The sequence below is a fragment of the Meriones unguiculatus genome, chromosome 3 (assembly GCF_030254825.1).
Source record: "Meriones unguiculatus strain TT.TT164.6M chromosome 3, Bangor_MerUng_6.1, whole genome shotgun sequence".
In the NCBI taxonomy this organism is placed as follows: Eukaryota; Metazoa; Chordata; class Mammalia; order Rodentia; family Muridae; genus Meriones; species Meriones unguiculatus.
In genome coordinates, this window is record NC_083351.1 from 36,198,817 (window position 1) to 36,221,539 (window position 22,723).

The following is a 22,723-nucleotide window of genomic DNA, read 5'->3' on the forward strand; positions in this document are numbered from 1 at the left end:
GTGGTAGTCAAGGCAAATGCAAGCCTGCAGGTCAAGGTCAGAAGGTGAAGCCCAGTTGTCTTCTGTTGTTGTAGATCATGGTGCTTACAGATCATTCCAAGTTTAAAGACTGTTTACTGTGAATGCTACACCCTGTGACTGCTATAGCTGTGAATGCTACGCCCTGTGACTACCATCCCTATAAATGCTATTCCCTGTTAATGCCATACCCAGTGAATGTCACATCTTGTGAGTACTATGCCCTGGTCATCTTTCCAACAACCTGCCATCAAAATGATTTTGTTTTCCAGAACTTTCTGTGTAGTCAAGGATGTCCCTGAACTTCTGCTACTCCTGCTTCGACCTCTTGAATGCTGAGATTACAGGTGTGCGCCACCACACCCAGTTTCCTGAGGCACGGTGGATCAAATTGTGCATGCTTTGTGCATGCTAAGCAATCTCTCTGCCGGATGAACTGTATCTCTAGCCTTCCTTTGCTATTGTTACCATGGCCATGACTTGGGTTTTGTCTGAAACTGCTTCTTGAGGGTTGTAGGTTTGTTTGTGTTTCCACCCTTTTTAGTACCCCTTCCTGTGAGACTTTTCTTAGGCTTACAAGACCCTGATCAGTACCCTCCATGTGCTTCTCTTAAGAGGCTATTGCAACCCTTTCTCCAACTGGACAGTAGTGAAGCATTCTTATAATGATGGCTGATTTTCACTGTCAATTGAGACTGGCTTGTCTCAGCTTTCCAGAGAATTTTAGCTAAACTGGGACAACTTACCCTAAGTGCAGCTGATACCATCCCGTGGCCTTAACATCCAGACTGAGGATTAAAAAGGGAAACAGGAGAAAGCCTGATGAGCATTATTATTCATTCTTCCTCCTGCCTGTGGACACAGCCTGACCAGCCACCTCACACCCCACTGTCATGCCTTTCCTGCCAGAGCAGACTCTGTCTCCTCAAGCGAGGAAGGAGGGCTTCCCTGGGCCCCAGCCTTCAGTGCAGCATGTCTGGAAGGCCAAGGCTGAGCTGTGGTACATGCTGTAGTCTGGAGGCCACCCATGCATCCTTCATCCTTTCTACAGATTCACACCATGCTCACACTGGGTCAAGCAGTGTTCCAGGTGTGGATACGTACTACTTTGGCCTTAAAACAGTCCTGTGAAGCAAGGCAGTTGATTTGTATTCATTTATTTTCTTCAGTAAGCAAGTCGAAATTGAGAGTTTTACCTTTAATTTAAATATATATTTATGTGTGTGTGCGCCTGTGTTGGCATGCCATGTGTGTATGGGTCCCTAGAGAAGGCAGAAGATGGCATCAAATGCCCTGGATTTGGAGTTACAGGTGGCTGTGAGCTGCCTGACAGGGGTCCTGGTCCTTTGGAAGAACAGAAAGAGCTCTTAACCATCCAAGTTTAATTAGACAGTTTGTTTGGGTCAGTTTTCCATGAGCATGCCCACGGGGCCAGACAAGGGAGTATACTTAGAAACCCAGCTATCAAACCTCTAAGCCCAAGTCTGCGCCACTGAGGAACTTTCACTTGGATTGGCACCATTACGGGTACAAGACTGACCTCTGGTGGTCCTCACTTTTACTCATTTGCTCAGATCATTCATTGATCTGAAAGAGAAAAAAAAAAAAGTCCTGGTTGTAGGTGAACCACCGGGAGAAAGCAAGTCAGAAAGACTGCCCTGTGGGAGCTCACATTGTAAGCAAGATAATTACAGAATAGGGTGACATACGCAGTGGCCGGTCTGAGTGCAAAAGCCAAGGTGTCAAGAGGCCGAGAGAGGAAAGGAATGCATTTGCAAGTATCTGCAAGGCTCCCGCTCACCCAGAGCTCCCATCTACCCTCAGCATCTCACCTGGGAGGGAGACGCTGCCAACATCTGTTAAGCAGCTAAGCAGGGCTAACACAACCTGGACACCCCCCCCTTCTTTCCTCTGCCTGCTCTTTGCTCACCCCGAGGGCAAGGCCCTTGGAATGGGACACAGATCCTGGCAGATGGGGAGGTGACAAGACCACTGGTAAGACATAGGGCTTGCTGGGAGAGGGAAGGGCAGAGCCTATGAGAAGCAGAGGTGAAGAGACAGGTATGTAAGCTGTTCCCACAGGAACAGGGAGGCTGCAGAGGTAGATACTCAGGGGTTGGAGCCCTCTGCCCCCCACCCTTAGGAAGCCATGCTCCACAGTTGGAAGCCCTGACGGAGAAGGCTCATATTCAGTTTCTGAAGGCCACTCTGTTTCCGTGTGGAAAATGGAAGTGGGGAAGACCCTGTAGGGCAGTTACTCTGTCCATTAGCTTGATCAGGGTGTGGCAGAGTGATAGAGCCTGGCCAGCCAGGAAGCAGAATAAGGTAGTAGAGTCAACCTTTTAGCTGGGGTAGCTGGGTGCTGCAGGAGGCCAGCCACTGTAAAAGGGAGCCTTGGAACTCGGGGTACAGCTCAGCAAATAGAGCCCTCACTTAGCATGCATAAAGCACTGGATTTGCTCCCCAGACCCACATATAATCAGACACGATGACACACCTGCAATCCAAGCACTCGAGAGGTGGAGGCAGGAGGACCGTAAGTTTACAATCATTTTTGGCACTGTATCAAGTTTGAGGGCATCCTAGATTACATGGAAACCTGTCTCAGGAAAAACAAGCAACAAACAAACAGGGAACCTTGCTGGAGGAGCAGGCTTAGGGACAAGGGGGAGGTGGCCAGCGTGTCCACTTATCCAATACCTTTTATAATGTGTTTCACTGTGTGCTGGGAGTGTGCTAGATGCCGGGGCTACAGCAGGGAACTGGGCAAAAACTGTGTGCATCCTAACTGACGGAGGAGGGAGAGCATAGGCAAAACATATACACTGCGGCCATCCCTCCATAAGCACAGGGCACAGGTGCCAGCACTCCAGGGTTCATATTCACGGGTCTCTCCTTGTCAAATGGTGCAGCGCCTGCATCTGGCCAGCTGCATCCTGGCAGATGCTACGCAGCCAGCCACAGAGATGGGCATTGTGAGAACTTGTTCTGCTGGGCCGGGGGTTGCAGGGCGGGGCCCACCAAGACAGAGCTCACAGACAGCCCTGCCCTACAATGGCATGCACACTCCACAGGAGAGAATTCAGCCTCACTGAGCCACCGTGGCAAGCATGGTGCTGGGATCCATGTCCTGAATTCATTAAGCCGCAGACACCACAGCAATGTGGTTTTCCTTAATTAATTAAAATATCACATAATGAGCACTCTCTGATTTAACGTTCACGAGGCCCCAGTGAAGGCTGAGAATGAGGAAAGTCATTAGAGGAGGCTGTTCCCCGCTGGATGGCTTCGACTGTCTGGCCTACATCCTGAATCTTGGGGGACAGAAGGGCAACATTTTCTAAAGATAGGAATTCATTTCATCACAAAACCTGCAGGAGAAGATATCGACCTTACTAAGACCCAGCCCTTCGGGGGCTCAGGATAACAAGGGACACGTCTGGGGCTGAATGCAAGCTTTAGACTCACTGTGGTATCCCCTTACCTGTGGAGAATACATCCCAAGACTCCACAAGGACACCTTTCAGACTGTGTGTGTGTGTGTGTGTGTGTGTGTGTGTGTGCATGCATGTGTGTGCACAAGTTTGTGCAGATGAATATGTGTATGAGGGCACACAAGGATTCGGGTGCAAACACGTGTACCTGTGGAAGGCAGAGGATCTTCAGAGGGGCCCTCAGTTTTTGAGACAGGGTCTCTCATTGGCTGGCAGCTTTCCGATTAGGCTAAGCTGTCTAGACAGAGAGCCCCAGGGATCTAGCCACGACTGCTTCCCCAGTTCTGATAGCACAGGCTTGCACCACCACGCCCAGCTCTTCACATGAGTTCTGTGATCAAATGCAGGCCCCCACACCTGTGTGGCAGGCACTTCACAGTCTTCTAGTTCTCGTCTGCCATTTTCCCCCTGCTACATGCTTGTGATAAGTGGAGTTTATAGATGAGGCATAGTGGACGCCAATAGCAATAAGAAAAAAATTAAATATGTTGTAATTCAAGTCATGTGGCTGTTATCTTTTTCTCTCTAAACTTCTTTCGGGCAGCTGGGGGCTCAGCCTTCAGAAAGCTCTCACACCGTAGCTGTCAGGAACCTGGCACACACTCCGTTCTCCAACTGAGTGACTTGACCCATTCCTCAGTCTGTCCATGGGGAACGAGAGAGCAGAGTAGTGGATGAATAGCTCGGCAAAATGCATGAAGAGGAGGACCTACCAGTTCAGAAGACTCAGCAGGATCAGGCTGGGAATAGTGGATGGTTAGGGCTGGTTAAAAACTACAACTAGGGGGCTGGAGAGATGGTTGGTTAAGACTATTCGTTCTTATAGGAAACCTGAGTTCAGTTCCCAGCTCCCACACAGTGGCTCACTACCATCTGTAACTCCAGCTTCACAGGATCTGATGTCCTCCTCTGGCCTCTGTGAATACTACATGCAGGACAAGCAAAATGCCCATACACATGTTTAAAAAAATCTGCAAGTAGGAGGCTAGGCATGCTAGCTCACACACTTTTAATCCCAGCACCCCGGAGGCAGCAGCAGGCAGACCTCTGCCAGCTGAGGCCAGCACGGTCTACATATGAATTTCCAGGCCAGCCTAAGCTGCACAGTGAGAGCCTATCACTAAGCAACAGCAACAAAACAACAGCAGCAGCAACAACAAAGCAGGGACCAGGCAAGGAGGTAAGCACAGCCCCAGGTGGGAGAGGTGAGAAGGGTTAAGAAAAAGCAGCTGATATAAGTGCACACACACACACACACACACACACACACCACACATACACACACATGCGCGCGCACGAAAGGCAAGATGCACACAGGATGACAAAGACAAATGGGTGGCGAGAGCAATCTGTAGAGACAGGGTTGGGTGTGTAGGTAGGTAGGTAACCGTGCTCCCAGATGTTGGCACTCCTAGCCTGTGTTCTAGGTCTCAGAAGGATTCACTGAAGCTCCCAGAGGGAAAAGCCACTAGGCTGAACGATCATGTGGAGCCATCCTTTTTTGACACTGGTACCTCTATCACTCATAAGTGTGGCACATAACCCAGCCCCACTTCTACCAGGGTCGCCTGCATCCAGTGCAGATCTGAAGTGACCAAGGGATCTGCACTTTGTGTTGGCTGTTGTCAGCAAGGCACTTCTACTTCCTTCTCTACAGCCGGGTGTCTCCAAAGTGACAGTCTTCTGGCGTCATCCCACTAAGCATCTGAGCATGTCTCCTACCTGCTCAACTCACAGAGATGTTAAGAGTGGACTCTCAGATATGGAAATAATCCTGACGAGGGCCTGCCGGGGCAAGTCTTGTATACATAAGATCCCCTGGTGATCCCAGACCATGACAGCAGCTTCCAATTTCATTTCTGATTTTACACTGGAAAAGGCTTCCCACATGTCCACTTGAGGACACAGAAGCCCACGAGTGAAGGGAACCTGCCCAGAGTCATCCAGTGAGCCTGGCTGCTGCATCGAGACAGGCAAGGCATAATCCTTGCTCTTCTCGACATGGCTGGGCTCATGGACAGGACAGTGCCTCATGAACTTTCAGGCCTGTCCACAGTGAGGGACTCCAATCTTAATGGTAAGAATTTGTAGTCAGCTGGGTACACCCTAACTCTAGCATTTGGGAGGCAGAAGCAGGCAGATCTTTGCAAGTTTGAGGCCAGCCTGGTATGCAGAGCGAGTTCCAGGATAGTCAGGGCTACACAATAAAACCTTGTCTCAAAAAAAAAAAAAAAAAAAAAAAAAAAGAGAGAGAGAGAGAAGAAAAAAGAAAGGAAGAAAGAAAAGAAACTGCGGTCAAGAACTTGTTTTTCAGACCAGAAAGCAGACATTGACCTCTTTAATTCCCTCATTAGGGCAAGCCTGCTGCCTGGGTAAGGACAGAGCCCGTTCCTGCAGCGCGATTCCGCCACCGACAGATGACACCTGGCTTCCTCTCTTCAGTGTGACGAGCAAAAGTCAGGTATCTACTGTCTATCTGCCGGGAGAATGCTGGGAGGTGCACAGCTTGGTCAATGGGTCCCGCCTAGAGCTAACTCTGCTTGCTCCAGGGAGAAGGTAAGATCAGAAGAGCCACCCCAGCTGTGCATCCTCAGGTATGAAGTGATGGCTATGCATTCCTGTGCCAGGGCTATAGTTTCCTAGGGCCCTCTCACTCTAGAAGGGTTAGGCTACAGGGAGCATGAGGAATATCCAGTCCAGATGTTACGATCACAGGTGGAAAACGTGACCCGGAGAAGGGAAAAGGTCCAACGCAGCACCAAGGAGAGGGCACAGGGACCCCCCTCCCTTCATTACACACACCCAGTCACAGAGCACCCACGGAGCAGTCACAGACACCAAGTCATGAGTTGGTTGGTCGGCACGTGCCTTGTTTTGAGCCCTTTAGAATTACAAACATAGTGTGCGACCTTTCCTGGGACAGAAGAGTTAAAAAAGAATTGTGTTCTAGAACAATTCACTCCAAAAGTGTAAAAAAAAGCTGCATGCATGTCCAGACCCCCAAGGTTGGCCCTGCTAAAAACTACATCTGTGTAAGAATCTAGTTTGCATTCCTTAAAAAAAAAAATACAAAAAGCAGTCATCTACAGGCAGTTTCCCCAAATGTTCCCTAAACGATCCACTCCTTGATCCATCGCTTTGTGACCGGTGTCTCCAGAAACCTAGGAAGAAAGGGGGAGACGTTAGAGGCCAAAGCTAGCTCTGTTGTGACCTGTGTGTTAAGTGGGAGGGGCAGGGTGCGATGCCGAGGTTCAAATCCCTCTTCAGTGAGGGATGCAGCCAGGGCTAACAGGAAAGGGGGGTTCTGGGGCCGCGAGAATATTCAAGACCAAAGTCTGGGTGTTCCACAGAAGCAGACCGCAGTTTACAGGAAAGGACTTCTCAAGCCCTGAAAAGCTCCAGTATGGCTGTCTGGTGGTAGTAAGCATTGCGTTCCCCTAGGCTCACAACCAGGAGCTGGCCTGGTACTCGCTAGAGAGGGTGCTCAAAACATGGATGCAGACCTTATTATTATAAGCTATATAAAACAGTGCATATAAATAATACATATTGTGCATAATAAATAGTTGAGCATTAGGATGACAACTGATCTTCCAGCTTTGCTAAAATCCTATGGTTTACACTTTCATGTTTTTCTCCCTCTATCTTGGACCTCTGAAGACTCACCCTGCCCTTCAACCCCAATGCCAGCCGCTTCCTCAGTCACTTCTTCAGTTTCTCCAGTGTTCCTCCTGCCTCAAGCCTGCCGCACGCCCTGAACTGGGCTGATGCTGTCATTTTTCCACACATTCTCTATAGAACTCGTGGCAGGCAGCCCAACAGAAGTGGTCAAAAGGATCATGGGATCAAAACCCATAGCAAAATCCTGCTTTTAAAATGTCTGTCACAGGGACTGGAGAGGTGGCTCAGTGGTTAAGAGCACTGGCTGCTCTCCCAAAGGACCCCTGTTCAAATCCCAGCACCCACATGGCCATTCACAACTGTCTGTAACTCCAGTTCCAGGGGCTCTGACGCCCTTGTGCAGACATACACGAAGGCAAAAACACAAATGTCAATAAAATGAGATAATTTTTAAAAAAATGTCTATCTCAGATGGCTCGGAAGCTAACAGCACTGGCTACTCTGGCAGAGGACCTGGATTCAGTTCCCAGCACCTACATGGCAACTTACAACCATCTATAAATTTAGTTCCAGGGGATCCAACGCCCTCTGTGCTCTCCATGGTATTAGGCATGCCTGCGGCACATACACACGATGCAGGCAAATACTCAAACACAGAAAAATTTAAAAATCACAGAACGTCAGTAACACTCACCTCTAATTTTTCCTGCTGTATTCGACCTTGCTGGTCAGTCTTGACACTGGTACCTGTTCATGATGACGACTCCCACACCTGTGAGAGGACCATGCCTCCCTGCCTGAGTGGAGTGTGTGTGTGTGTGTGTGTGTGTGTAAGTGTGTGTGTGTCCCACTTCATCCACCTAACATAGTTGTGTGTGCCTCGCTATGGCCAGTGCTCCATCAGCAGATGTGACCTCACTTTTAAGCAGAAAGTTTTATGAGACCTGTGAGAGAGCCAAGCTCCTAGTCACCTGTGGGTGGGGACAAATACAACCGGATGTCACCTAGGTGACAGAAGGCAGATCTGACCCTCCCCTCCTCAGCTCTGCTGTTTTAAGCAGCACAGTGCTGAGGGCTGGAAGGCGGGGCTTAGAGAGTTGCCCAGGAGGCCGTGGGATGAGTACACAAGCCCAGGCTCCCTGTGGGGACAGCACCCGCCACGATGTCCACAGTGACACTGCCTGCCTCTTCATCCCCACAGGAAGTAGAAACAGTCTGCCCTTTTTCAGCTTGTGGACACCTGTGTTCACAGCCCTTAACTTTGCACCCTGGGAAAACTCAGAGATGCCTGTAGGAACACAGAAGAGCCTCCAGCTGCCAGCCTTCAGGAGGCCTGCTCTCTGCTTTTCCTCAGGTTTCCTAGACTTACCTACATCTCTCTCTTCTTTCTTACAGGCCTTCCGTAAGCCACCTAAATTATCTCATGCTGTGGGGAGAGAGACAGAAATGGCTTTGAATGTGTACCAGTTCATCACAGGAGGCCAGCCGGAACTGGGGAGTGGAGGCTTTTGTATCTGCTCAGGTCGAGGACTGTCACCATGCTGTGGGACTGGGCCTCTCCAATGGCATTGGCTGCATGACAGTGGTACACTCCCTCATCTTCCTTCTTCAGAGGATTTATCTAGAAACACAACAGGCACGTTTATCTGCTTGCACACGCCACACATCACACTCAAAACTGACTCCTTGTTCCACATTTTCTTTCTAGGTCTTGTGTTGCACTCATACTCACTATGAGGCTGAGGAGGGTCCCGAACTCCTGATCTTCCTGTTTCCACTTCCAGAGTGCTAGGGCAAGAGGCTCATTCTACCATGCATAGTTTATGCGGCGCTGGGGATCAAGTACAGGGCCTCCTGCATGCTAAGCAAGCACTCTGCCAACTGGGCCATGCCACAGCCTGCCCTCAGCTCACGAGGAGAGAGTTGCACACTAGTGTCTTTCCAGAGTCTGACAGGCCAGCTGGTTCCTCCTCTTGCCATGGAGGCCAGGCATACAGTGACACTGCCATCTTAGCGACCCTCCTGAAGGGCCTGTTCCCTGCTGTGGCTCCCTTCAGTGGCTTCTCTGTATCCTCAGCCTTTACCTTGAGCTGCTCCACACTTTCATTGAAGATGACAAGGGCTGATTTTGAGGAACATGGCACGAGTCTTAAGGACAAGCATCTACCCACCGCGAAGACCCCCCAAATGTCCTGTATGGGGCAGCCCCCAAGAGATCTTGTCCCTCAACACACAGAAGAGGGGATGCGCTTGATCTGAGAAGGCCACACACACTCATCTGCTTTCCAAGTCCCTCTCCTGGATGAAATGCTGTTAAAGAGACCAGGATTCGGCTCAAGGTACCATAAGGCCAAGTTCTCAGCACAAAGGAGATTTATTTGCCCCAGAGGGATAAGGGGTAGGGAATAAGAGAGAGAGGATGAGGGAGAAAGGGCAATGGGACAAGGGAGAAGGGGAAGGGGATTTGTCCTGGTGGGGGAAACAACAAAGGCCCACCTCTACACAGAGAGGATACAGACATGGCACACAGGAAAATGGCAGTTTACGAAGGTAAAGAAACCCTGTATTACAATGTGGTGTTCAGTTTTGACGGAGCTGATTAATAAGGTGAGCCACAACAGGGCTTCTGATTGCTGGACTTTAATGCTTTGATAGCTGGATCTTGGTGGTCAGCCTCAGAAGGAGGACGTGGCCAAATAAGGAAACAGATCTTGGTGGCTGGCTTTAGCAACGTAATCTAACAGTTTTTAGCCAGGCAGAGGGAATGGGGGAGAAGGGCAAGGCCTGCCAGAGCCATGTTTCCCATCCTCGAGCTGGCTAGTGTCCCTTCAGTTGTCAAACGACCCAGAGCTGGTGGAAGTAAGGCAGACAGCCCCTGAGGGCACGCTGGACTTCACCACCTCATCCATACCCATGTTCATCTCTTTTGGCTTCTGTTCTAACAGCCCCTGTCCATTGCAAATCATTACTGGCTGTGGGTCGTTTAGGCACACAGTATCACTTGAACTCACACCAACTAAGGTGTCTTGTAACAGTTTTCTCAGGGACTGAAACATTCCATTTGGCAGAGAAGCCCAGTAACCAGAAAGGTTAGACAACTCAAATAGCTTCAGGAAGTTTCTGAAACTGACCAGATTCACTTGATCCCTCCGTTCCAGAGTAGGCAATAAAAGCTGAGAGTACCTCTCAGACAGCAGGAAGCTGAGCTGCTGAGGAGACCCTGAGGCCAGACCAGCTGCCTGTGAGAAGCAGAAACCAGTTAAGCTGCCCAGAAGAGGCTTAGACCAACTGAGGCACTTGGAAAGGCCACACTCCAATCTGCTGAGTTTCCTACAGGCTGTGCAGTGTGTTCCCGGTTCACAGCCTTATGAGCTGTCACCCAGCTGGGGTGGGCTTTGGTGATGCAGCTGTCTGGGAGTCATTTCTGCTCCTGTAAGTAACCCCTCACCCGTATTCCTGTACGTAACCCCAATAAAACTCACTGGTTCACCGTATCGCCCTTGGGTGGTATTCATACTCTGGTCTGTCATGGGATCCCTATCTGGGGTCTGGGGTGTGTATACATGTGTGTGTGTGTGTGTGTGTGTGTGTGTGTGCGTGCGTGTTAGTATCGCCCCGGGAAAAGTTTTGTCACAGCACACAGGGGAGAAGGGTGAGTGTTACCGGCCTCATTTTGTAGGAGACTCTCACAGGTGAGCCACAGGCTGTTAGTTCACAAGGAAGTAAGGCCGAGGGAGCAACCGTGACTCTCCACTCTCAGTTACAGCTCCTCGTTCTCTTGGTTTTTCAAACAAGTGCCCCTCCCTCATCTTAGCAAAAATGATCTGGATACCGCTAAGAGTTCCCTGTGGGAGAGCCCCCGTGCTCCGGGTTCCTCGCCACCTGCAGCCTTAGGCAGGTGCATTCGTTCCTTGTGGTTGCTGTAACAAACAGCCCGGAGCTTAGTAGCTTAATACGTCACAACATCAAACATCAAAGGTGGGTCCAGCAGGCTCAAAACAGGCATTACAGCATCCCCGCACCTTGAGGGGACAATGTGTTTTCTTGCCTTGGCCAGCTTCTAAGGGGCACCAACACAGCTATGGCTGTCTCCTACCTTCAGTTCAGAAACTGTGGGAGGACCTCTCTCGTTCTGCTGTACCTCTGCCTCCTCGTTCCTCATATAGATTCACCTTTAAATTGGACCGGCCTGGGCAATCAGTTTCTTGTGACCCTAACAGCATATGACTCACCCGTGGGTCTCTCTGGGCAACCCCATCTTAAAACCTTAACAGCCCCCCCCACCGTTACCCCCACAACATAATGGCTCATCCACAGCTACTCAGAGGGCTGAAGCGACAGGTCAACGTGTTTCGACGACCGCCTGAGCAATTTAGCGCGACCTCATCTCAAAATAGAGTGTTAAATATTTAAAAATTATGTTTATTCACTTGTTCTGTGTATGGGTGTATACACACACACACACACACACACACACACACACACGTGTATGGAGGACAGAGGGGAGCTTGCAGAAGTCAGTTCTCTCCATCCACCATATGGGTGGGTACTGTCGAGGAACCACAGGTCAAACGCCTTTACCCACTAAGCCACCTCATCAGCCTTCAAAATAAAAATCTGAAGCGAGGTCCTGGGTCCAATGCCCAGCAGAGCCAAAAGAAAAGAACAGGGAACAGCTTTAAACATGTCATGGGAAGACAAAGGTGGCTTGTTGATAGCATCCAATAATCCGAAACACTCACCAAAATCCAGGATGTGGTCTCATGGTCAGAAGGGCCGCCTCGCACCTGTACAGCTATATTGACGTGGTCTCCAGGCAACTCCTCCAAGCCCTCGGTGCCCTCTGGAGAACGCACAACCTGTAAGAAGCAGAGAAAGCTGTCACAGTTTAGAAAAAGAATTCTGAGCCAGGATGACCTCCCACCACCACCACCACTTGCGTCCTTTCTGGGATTCTAAGATAGAAATCCAAATGCCTCTTATTCTTATGCAAATAACGCAGCCTTCTTTTAAATCTGTGTTAATTCAGACAGCGCCCCCTGCTGGACAGAGCTCCTTGCTGGCCCTCACGGTTGCCAGCTTTGACAAAGGGTGGAGGAGGGTGGGACCAGCATAGCCTTCACTTAACAGGGCTTTTGGGGCAAGGGGCCAACTGAAGTCTTTCAGCATTGGCCTTCAGCGTTCAAGACAGGATGGAGTCTCAGTCGCCAGCCAAGTCTGTAGCTCTGTGCCACAGCAAAGCAGGTTCTAATGACAGAGCAGCTCGCAGAGCTTCCTAGACATCTAAGCGAAGAAACAATGGGATGGGAAGGAGTGCAGCCCCCTCCTCTGGGGAGAGTTCTGGGGTGCCAGCTTTAAGGCACAGGGCGGCTGTATCTTTGTCTAGACCTCTGGCCCACACACAGAAAAAGATACATGTGCAAACACCCACGGAAAAACAGGTCCTTTCGTTTCTGCCTTTCTCGCCCACGTCCACACGCACATGCACACAGAGGAATGTATACACTCTTGGAGAGGATTACCTTCTTCCAGGTGATGACAGGCGTGGGCACAGCCTTCACCTCACAGGACAGGAACACTTGAGTCCCGGTGACATTGTGGATATCTCGGGGTGGCATGAGGACCACAGGAGCTGGCAGGAGACAAAGGAGCAACCCTTTATTTACCCTGGAGCCCAGGGCATTTATTAGCTCAGGAGCCCACCCCTGGCCTCTGAGGGCTGTGAGGAGGTGTGAGGAGGGAGCAGTGGAGTGGGTCCTGCGAGGGAGTGCACTCCTAGGCCTGGGATCTGAGAGCGCGCCTTCGTTTTCACCATCACGGAAAGAGAGCCAAGGGGGAGAATCGATGTCCCTGTCAGGCGCTCCGGGGTCTCGGCACAGCCTCTCCCTGAGGAGCCCCGGCACCTTGGCTGCCACCTGCTTACTTATTGCAGGCCTCCTGGAATCTGGCTCTAACTGTAAGCCACCGAAGTGCCTGTGGGGGGCGGGGTCCCGAAAAATCAGGCCCCACAGCCAAAGTTTTCTGAACACACGACGACCAAAACTTAATCTGGGCCGCTCTGGTAGTGCTCACACGTGTCTCGCAATCTAACTTTAGGACAGCCTTGGCTTCAGAGCATGGGAACTTTGCACCTGGATTTGCCGTCCATGCCGTCCGTCATTCTATACAGTTGCTGGGATTGGTGCCACCCAAAACTTTCAGCTCAGACTCCAGACAACCGTGTGCGATGAGCTGTAGGGGGTGTGTGTGCGATTTTTTTGTTAGTTTTGTTTTTACTTTCTGCTCTTATAGGAACATGGCTGAATCACAGGAAACACTTTCCTTAGCCCAGGCTGGCCTCCAATTCTCCTATGTTGTTAAGGGTAACTTCAAACTGTCTTTTCTCCTGCTTCTGAGTCCTGAGTGCTGGGATTACAGCTGTGTGACAGCAGCTGGTTTACTATCGCTGGGGGCTAAGCTCGGGGTTTTATGCACAGTAAGTGACCACACCAGCAACTGAGACACATCGAAGCCCTCTCCTGCCCGTGGAAGTGTGTATTTGTTTATACGAAGGGGTGTTATAAAGACAAAACTATCAATCCGCTTCGCAAAGCGTTGCAGATGACCTGCATCCTGCGGTGCCGACATCCCCCGAGATTCCATTCTTCTTTGAAAAACTGTGTGCTTCATCTTATGTGTATGTGTGTTTTGTCTATATGTACGTCCGTGAAACATGTGAGTACCTGGTGCCTGCAGAGTCCAGACGAGGGTGTCAGATCCCCTGGAACTGGAGTTACAGATGGTTGTGAGCTCCCGTGTGGGTGCTGGGAATTGAACTCGGGCCCACTGGAAGAGCAGCCATTGCCCTTAACCTCTGAGCCATCTGGCCAGCCCCCCAGATTGAATTCTTTATGTGAAGATAAACACGCACAGCCATCTCATTAGGACGCAACATTGCTCTCATCTCCAGCGAATGGCGAGAATTATACACACACCAAAGAACTGTTTTAAAGTGTATTTCTTTGTGATTCCACTATCAATAAACAAGCTTATTTGCATGCTTGTTTCATAGACTCGTACTCAGGCATATGCTCAGGGGTTTCTCAGGTCCTGCAATTAAGAACCCCGATGGGTAGTATCAAGCTAAGTTACCAAGGGCGGAGCCGCTACCAGGTGCTTTTCTGCCTCTGTGTTCAGAGGGCTCAGAGAAGAGGGACACGGGGTTCTGTTTCTTTAAGAGGACCCGAGAGTCTGAAGCCCAGGTTAGACTCTTAACTCACCCTTCACACCTGCTTCTTTCCACATCAGGGATCGGTGAGGCGTCAAGTCCCATCTAGAGGTGACTTGATGCCCAGGATGGTCTTTCTCTTGGGTGGGGGGGGAGGTAAGGCTTGAAACAGGGTTTCTCTGTATAGCCCTGGCTGTCCCGGAACTCACTCTGTAGACCAGGATGGCCTCGAACTCACAGAGATCCGCCTGCATCTGTCTCCCTAGTTCTGGGATTAAAGGTGTGTGCCACCTCCTCTGCTCCACAGGAGGATGCCCTACAACCAAGCCCTAAACAAGCATCTGTTTCTATTTGACCCTAGGGTCCAGCAGTCTCTACACCCATGCCAGAGACCAAGCCCAGCCATGAAGTCCGGCAAGGCAAAAGTCTGGCAAAGGGAAGGCGACCAGCTCTCCCCTCTACCCTGGAGACTTGGGGAGAACACCCCTGCTTGCCCGGGTGGTAGAGTGGACCAGCCACGGAAGGAGGAAGCAGTTACTGTATTAGCATGGCATGTGAGCCAGGGACAGATGGGGCAAACAGACAGCTAGAGGAAGAAAACATAGCGCATAAAAGAGAGGTATCACCATTCTGGGGCCAGCAAACCAGACAGTATGGAAGGGCCTGTGCCTACTGCAATACAGTTGCAACAAAATAAGAGAACAAAGGGAGAGAGAGGGCCCAGGGGCAGAAGGCCACAGAGAGGAATGACGGGTAGTGTGGGCCGCTCTGTGGGTGCTGGGAATCAAACCCAGGTCCTCTGGAAGAGCAGCCAGTGCTCTTAACTGCCGAGCCAACACTGAAAGGAGAGTAGCTTGGCTCCTCTAGACACAGTGAGAGGCAGACTGTGTCAAGCCAGTGCCTGAGCATGTGACATGCACATCCAGCCTCATTTGCACAGCTTCAGGAACTGAGAGCTCACTGCCTGCTGGGCCCTTGGAAGGCCCTGTGGTAAGCTCATTCCCACTGGTGAAGCTCCAGTGAAGCCTCCAAACTTCTAACATGCCCCGAAAAGAGCGTCCAAATTTCTAACGCGCCCTGCAGCCACTGACCCGCACAGGAGCTGTCCAGCAAAAGGCCCATCTGCCACCACAAAGAGGGGCTAATTCATTCACACACACACACACACACACACACACACACACACACACACAACCAGCACCTCCTCAGCCACACAGGCGCTTCCATCTGCAAGCCTGTTCTCCACCGGCGGTGGGACAGTCATACGCAAACCGCCCCCCCCACCTCCGAGGCTTCAATAGGTTCCAGAGGGATGCTCCGTCAACGTGTTTCACTTTCCTTCAAGTAAAGTCATAAATTTTAAATGAGACTTCATCACTCCCTTTCAAGCCTAAATGAATAAACCAGTAAATCACATTTCCTGCGTGCCCTCCTCAGGTCTCCCGCTCCCTCTCTTTCAATAACTACAATTAAGAAAGACTGTCTAGGGAAGGCTGCCGTTGCCGCTGCTTTCATGGCAGGAAATGCCATTTCTTTTTACAAAAGAGGCCCCTGCTTTCAGCGTTAAAGCGACCTTTCCCAGGGCAGTTATTTATCCATAAATTTGCATGCTGCACAATTCAGTCTGGTTCGAAGACCCGCTTTGAACCGACGCGTACCTTTGGCATACAGTTGGGAAGTCACTGGTTGGAAACAGAGCAGTTCTGCGACCTTGAAAGATTTCCTCAGGCTCTGTGTTGTCAGTCATCTTCTTTTAATTTGAATATAGCTGGCATTGAATTTGCCTTCTTAGCCATAACAGCTCGGCACAGTCAGTGACAATCGCGGTAAGAGTAAGGATGCCACAGCTAAGGCACATCTGGCTGCCTACAGCTGTTAACCCCTTCCTTTCCAGCAACCTTATCGGACACCAGCAGGGGGTGCCACCCAGGGTCAGCCTCAATGGTGGGGAGGTGTGCTCTCCTCTTTCTGACTGGACAGAACAAACTCTACATAACTTCTCTCCTGCCATCATCTTTCCTCTCCCCAAGGAGGACTCTTCTGTGCCCTCACAGCAGCCCTGAAAGTGGAGCCCAGCAAGAGAGGTTGAGGTCACCAGAGGTGTGATCACAGAGGGGACAGTACGGGTCTGCTGTCTTCTCTCTTCGGCTTCCTGGTTTGGGAGGCAAGCAGCATGCTCTACCACACCTGCTGCCAAACTGTGCTGTCATTGCCAGGTGCTAAAAGAGAAATGGGGCTGTAGATTCCAGACTGGAACCTCCAGAACCATGAGCCAAAACAAAGCCGTCCCGTCATGGGCACTGCAGGTATTTCAGGGTGATGAAATACAGGCATGGACCACACGCTGCGCTTCAGGCAGCGAGCCGCTTTCCTCACTTCTGGGAGTGGTTCAACTTCCTGAAGGCCGGGCTCTCAGGAGCCAGCTACAGGCCCACCTTGCCACCCGATCGCTCTGTAGTGACTGGCTCAGGCAGGTTATTTACTCTCTATTCTGCACAGGGTGGGAACATTCCACACATCAGCTCCCAGGGATGCCCACTAGTGACTGACAGCCCACAGCACTAGCAGGACAGACATCTCTAGTCCTCGTGCTACTCAAGTGTCACAGCAGGGTGCTCAATGACTACCAGAGGCAGGAGAGATGGTATGATGGGCAGGGGGAAAGGAAACACACTGAAGTGCATTTAGTGCCATGCTTTAGTCTCAGCTGTGGCTTCTTCAGAGTGGACACAGGTACCCATCTCACTTGGAAGCTGAGTCAGTCCATGGCCGGCTGGTTCTGTAGCTTAGGTCTGTGGCAAGACAGGTGTCATAGCAGAAGGGCTGAGCGGAAGAAAGCTGTTCGCCTAATGGCTGCCAGGAAGCAGAGGGAGGAATAGAGATGGTTCATGGGACAAGATTTCATCCCCACCCCCGACACACAAGGCATGGATGCCCACCTACTTCCTCTAGTTACACCTCACCTCCCACCTCCTGAAGACTCCGCCCTCCCAGTCGTGTCACAGCTTTACATAAGTCTTCCAGAAATACTTCAGATTTAAGTCATGGCGTTCTCACTGCCTGCCCTCCAGAGGCCGAAGCTGAAGACCCCTTACAATCCGCCAAGGTGTCCTAGGGAGGGACCCAGGGACACAGCTACTCATGCTGTATCTGTTTGCAGCTCTCTGCTGACCTCTGGTGACAGGGCTCATCTGGTGCTACCAAAGGCCATGACCCTTAACCCTAAGGCTCTCCAGAGCTCTGAGAAACTTCAGTGGCTCAACGCTCTGCAGGCCGGAGATGGACGATAACCACCTTCCAAAGTCCAGGACATAGCGTCTCACCTCAGTGTTGTCAGGGCTGCCACCTGACATCCTGGAAGGAGCAAGTTTTCCTTCACATCTACCTGTGACTGGATCGAAGTGGCTTTTCAGGGAGGCCAGCTCCTGCCCAGTCGGTCTTCTAAATGCATCAGCTCCTTCTTTCTAATCCCACCCTGCTCAATGCCTGCTTCTTTCTGCTCACACTTCCATCAGCCCAGGAGATTCGTGATGGCACAACTCCATTCACCCCCAGGGATAGACAGCAGGTCATGGTCACAGCTGTGTGTGGTTAGAGGACGTGGTACCTGGATAGGCAAAGCAATACCGGGAGACTCAGTTTCCTGGGAGTGGGCCGTGCAGTCTGCTGGTGCTTGGACAGTTTGTGAACCATTGTCCGCTCAGGAAGAGAACAATACTGCCCTGCACCCTCTGGGATGTGGGCACGTAATGACAGTGTCTGTGTTAGTTCTGTGGATCTGCACAGATCAAAGGATCTGGATTATTATTACTGCATGGGGTGATCTGTCTCCCAACCCCTTTCATTAAATGAGTCCTTGGTGGCTGAAATGAAAGATCGTCCCACTTGCCTCAGAGACTTAAGTTAATGGTGCCACAGAAAGCAAGAAGAACCAAACTCATCCCCCAGGACTCTATCTGCTTGTATTAAGACACACACAAGCAAAGAATTTAATGATCAGCGTGCGGAACAGTCTTGATAATTTATGCTCATAATCACAGTTGGATGTGGAAGGAGCCCCGGCTTAATCCTACTGCCTGCAGCCTGAGACTCAAATCCCCTCCCTCGGCATTCATGAAAGGCTTTGGAACACGAGGCCCCTTTCTTTGTCCCTTTCACAGAGTGGCATTCACCGCCTCTTCTGGTTACCTGGTAACACGCACCCAGGGCTCCTAAATGAAGCAGGAATTCCAACCAAGGTGAATTTGCTAAGATTCAGGAGCTCAAGCTCTCAGAGAAGCTGCTGGGGCTCAAAGCCCTGCAGGCTGGAGAAGGGTGGCAGGGATCTGCCAGGAGTGAGACACTGTCTCAACTGGGCCAACCACGTAACTCCAGGAAATCCCCTTTGTTGGGTCTCAATGTTCCCTTTTGTTAAGGGTCATGACACTTTTGGAGGGCTTGAATGACCCTTTCACAAGGGTCACCTAAGACCACTGGAAAACAGATGTTTACATTATGATTCCTAACAGTAGCAAAATTACAGTTATGGAGTAGCAACAAAATAACCTTATAGGTTGGGGGTCACACAACGTGAGAAACTGTTTTAGCAAAGGGTCATAGGGTTAGGAAGGCTGAGATCCACTAAGGGGAGAGGTGGTTGCAAAAATCAAGGACAATAATGGGTACAAAAGCAATGTCTAGCAATAAAACATTCACACATAGATCGTCAAAATGTTCAAAGACTAAAGGGTGCTCTCAGTAATAGGGAGTGGGAAGGTCTGAGCAAAGGCTTCTGGGAAGGGCAGCATTTAGATCCACACACTGCTTGCCACCAATGTCCCATGGAGGTGTCACAGAGACACTGGTCTCTACTGGAAGGAGCTAATCAATACTATGAACCCTCACTCCATTAAAGTGGAGGTGCCTAGGTGCTGAAAGAGTCTGGGAGGAGCTGAGGAGGAGTGACTGTCGCCAATACTGAAGTAAAACTGTCTGTTTTCCTTCAAACAGGGTCCCCAGGGGCTTTGTTAAAAGTGTTTCCTGCTGTGTCTTTTGAATTAAACATGGCTTTAGGGTAGCCCAGAACGAGGTGCTGCTGAGGTAAGGAAACAGCTCCCTGCACACAGGCCCATGCCTCCCTGAGACACAAGGGCAAGGACCACACAGGCCTGTGAAGACAGAAGGTGACAAAGAGGCATCATCAGGTCTGAAGCAGGTGACACAAACCCTGGTAAAAAGGACAGCTGAGCTCAGGAGTACCGAGGTCTGGCACTAATGAGGTCCTGGAAAGTGGCTTTTGAATTGCTCCCTGTGGCTCTGGGGACCTCCTTATTCTCCAGGCTGAAGCCCAGGGCGGGCCTCAGAGCCCATAGATCAGAGTCGAGGGGTTGGCACATTTACTTGTCATTTGGTAATTTTCAGTGAATTAGGGGTGTGGGTTTTCCATCTGCCATCTGTCTGTACTCTGGTAACCATAGCAACCACCATCTGCCTGACTTAATACTATCAACTCCAGTTTTGAAAGAGTGCTGGACAAGGGGTTGGGACCTGGGGGGTGGCAGGACCTTCTGTGGACATCTTGGATGAGTCCCCTGCTTTATCTGGATCTGGTCTCCTCTGCACAGCCACGGTTTTGAGCCACATGCCTTGAAGGGGTCTTTCTTCTAGGAAAAATGCCACTCTGGGGAAAAATCACCCAACCCCATCAGCACTGGGAAGCTTTCGGGGGCCTGGTCAGCATTTCCTCTGTGTCCTGCGAGGGCCATTAGTGCTACCTGCCTCAGACAAAGGGAACTGCCTATGAACCAAGTGCTGAGGAGGCAGATCGTAAAAACACTGACAGAACTGTAAGAAGGAGATACGGGACTGTGTCGGTGCCTCGTGCAGATAACTAGCATTCCAGGCAGAGGGGGCGTCAATAATGGCTCCCGTGGAGCTACTGTGGCTGGATGGGGGGGGGGGGGAAGACCTGGTTCAGTGTCACCAGAGAAGCCAGGAGCTACCCAGGAGTGCCCCAGCCAGCGCTGCCCTCCACTGGAGCCTGGACTAGGGAAGAGCCATGGTGACTTTTTTTTTGTGCAACCTGGCCTGCTTCAGCCCCTTGCTGGATTGCTCGTCATCATTGTTTCCCTGGGTAGTGGGCTTCCTGTTCCATAGCCAACAAGCCACCAGATTCCTGGATTTGAGCACACTTCCACGGACTATTTGGAGGGATAGAAGAATTACAGAATGCCCAGTACTATTGGAGGGCTGGGAAAAGAACCCCCAGATGTCTTTCTTGAAGCATAACTTGGGCATTTGGCTTGGGCTTCCTCTCCCAAGCTCAGGCCAGAAATCTTCTGAAGCCTGAAGCACAGGCTGCAAGGCAGCACCCTGGGACGAGCCAACCCCCACACTAACCCCCCTGAGTTCCCCACAGTCCTTTTCAGACAGAATAGACTGTTCTCTGAAAGCTCCTGGCCACGCACACACAGGCAAGGTAGGGTAGCTTTTCTGGACATCCACAGACACTGATGTTTCAGTTTTAAATTTTTACCCAGGACAGTGATCAGTTAGGGCACCAGGGAGGCTTGCAGTAGGGTGTTAAGCTTTGACGTCCCTGGCAACTGATGGTTTTATATTCATTTCTTTAAATCAGGAGTCTTCAAATAATGTGCACTTTAAATTGGATCAGCAGCTAACGGCCCCATAATCTTTTCAGAGCTCAAGTTTCCAAAGGTGTCACCCATTGTGGAATGGAGCGCCCCGGAGGACCTGAGTCTGGGTGTCATCGGATACCCTGAATCCTGGTGCTCTGTCTTGGCGCCTCTTGAATCCCATGTGGGGCTCCTGCTCTCTGGCAATCCTCACCTTCCTTTCCTCTCCAATTAAAACAACCCGGTCCTGGGCCCACTAAAATACCCATTTTCAAATAACTGCGCTAGCAGGTTCTTAAGAGTCTGCGCTCCTCTCTGCTCTGGGGTTGTAGTCTTCAAGAAGTGGGTAAGGCGGCAGGCAGGGTCCAGTCTCCCCCAACATGGAGTAAGTTGCGAAATACTGATCGTAGAGGGGAAACTAAGGCCCAGGTGGCGTTGTCCAATTCTGTGCAATATATATATTTATATATATATATTTCCCACATCTTAGAGCATTGGGGTACCGTTTTTCCCATCCTCCGGGTCCTTTCTGGGTCAAACCCCACTCACCGAACTCGCAGGGGCCATCGCGTGCCTTGTGCAGATGGCCAGGGTGCACGCGGGGTGCGTGCCGGGCGCGCAGCCGCAGCGCGCAGATGCTGGAGTAGGAGCGGCCGTCGGAGCCGCAGACGGCGCCGCGCTGCGCACACACGCAGAGCCCGGTGCCCTCGGGCGCCGTCCCCGGGGCGCGGCTTGCACACACCAGGCCAGGGCCGCAGCGTGCGCCCACCGGTCCCCCGCAGCTCGCGCCCTCGGCGCCCAGGCAGCGGGCGCAGCAGCCGCACTCGTCGCGCGCGGCGATCCAGGGCGCTGGGCAAGGCGAGGGCGCAGGGCAGCGATCCAGCCGGCACGGGCCGCACTCGGGGTGTCGTCTTCCCGCCTCGCGGAGCCCGAGGCCCCCGGCCAGCGACAGCAGCAGCAGGAGCGGCAGCAGCAGACGCGGCATGGCCGGCTCCGGGACGGACGGTAGCGGCGCCTCTGCTCTGCTTGGCGCTCGGTGCGCGCAAAGCCACCGCGCCCGCCCCGCGCCCGCTGATTGGCCGGGTCTGCACCGCGGGGCGCCCCTCGGCCCGGGACCAGAGCGGCGCGGCTCTACCAGAGCGCCTAACTGCAGGGAAGTCTCCAAAAACAGCCCTGCTACCTCCGACTGAGCTCTCGGGTAGACCCAGCCCGGTCCAAATGGCACCTTGTCCGCCCGCCCCAAATGTTATGCCTTTCATTCCTTAAACCAGGATGCCCTGTTTTATTTTGCTCTTCCAGTTTTGTTTGGTAAAGGGAACGTGCAGTTTAAGAGGTCAGATTTGACAAATGGACGGGGAGATTTCCCTCCCAGCGCGAATCCCAGGTCCCCAGCCTTGCTTCCGGAGGCCGCTCTGGCTATCAGGTTCTTGGGCATGTTTTCAGAAATTTCCTCTACCTGTGGTGAGCGCTAAGCGCGTAGCCGCGTCCCCCTCACAGAAAACACCCGCTGGCACTTCACTGGCAACCGTAACACACGACTTTGCACTTGGGTTTTTCTACCTATAGAATTTCAGGTCTCTCGCCTTTTATTACCTCGAAAATCCAGTGTCTCATCCAAACAATGGGAACACAGATGAAAAGGCTGTCTTCTCTCTTCTTTCTTTCTTTCTTTCTTTCTTTCTTTCTTTCTTTCTTTCTTTCTTTCTCTCTCTCTCTCTCTCTCTCTCTCTTTCTCTCTCTCTCCCTCCCTCCCTTTCTCTCTCTCTTCC

The 22,723-nt window shown here is 51.4% G+C and overlaps 1 protein-coding gene across 1 annotated transcript; it reads right to left on the bottom strand.

The window, feature by feature from the left end:
• Positions 1-6,366: 6,366 nt before the first annotated feature.
• On the bottom strand, positions 6,367-22,079 carry Igfbpl1 (insulin like growth factor binding protein like 1). Its single transcript, XM_021647960.2, has 5 exons — positions 21,504-22,079; positions 12,656-12,765; positions 11,876-11,992; positions 8,598-8,754; positions 6,367-6,673 (listed from the first exon to the last, which is right to left on the bottom strand). The coding sequence occupies exons 1-4, from the start codon at positions 21,937-21,939 to the stop codon at positions 8,605-8,607; spliced, it is 813 nt and encodes a 270-aa protein (XP_021503635.1). The 5' UTR covers positions 21,940-22,079; the 3' UTR covers positions 6,367-6,673; positions 8,598-8,604.
• Positions 22,080-22,723: the final 644 nt, after the last annotated feature.

Excerpts from the sequence above, each read along its gene's own strand:
- Igfbpl1 (XM_021647960.2), bottom strand. The coding sequence starts at position 21,939 with ATGCCGCGTCTGCTGCTGCCGCTCCTGCTGCTGCTGTCGCTGGCCGGG. Across the intron at positions 11,993-12,655 it reads CTGTCATCACCTGGAAGAAG|GTTGTGCGTTCTCCAGAGGG; the intron begins GTAATCCTCTCC and ends TGCTTCTTACAG. Across the intron at positions 8,755-11,875 it reads AGACCACATCCTGGATTTTG|ATAAATCCTCTGAAGAAGGA; the intron begins GTGAGTGTTTCG and ends TTGTGTTTCTAG.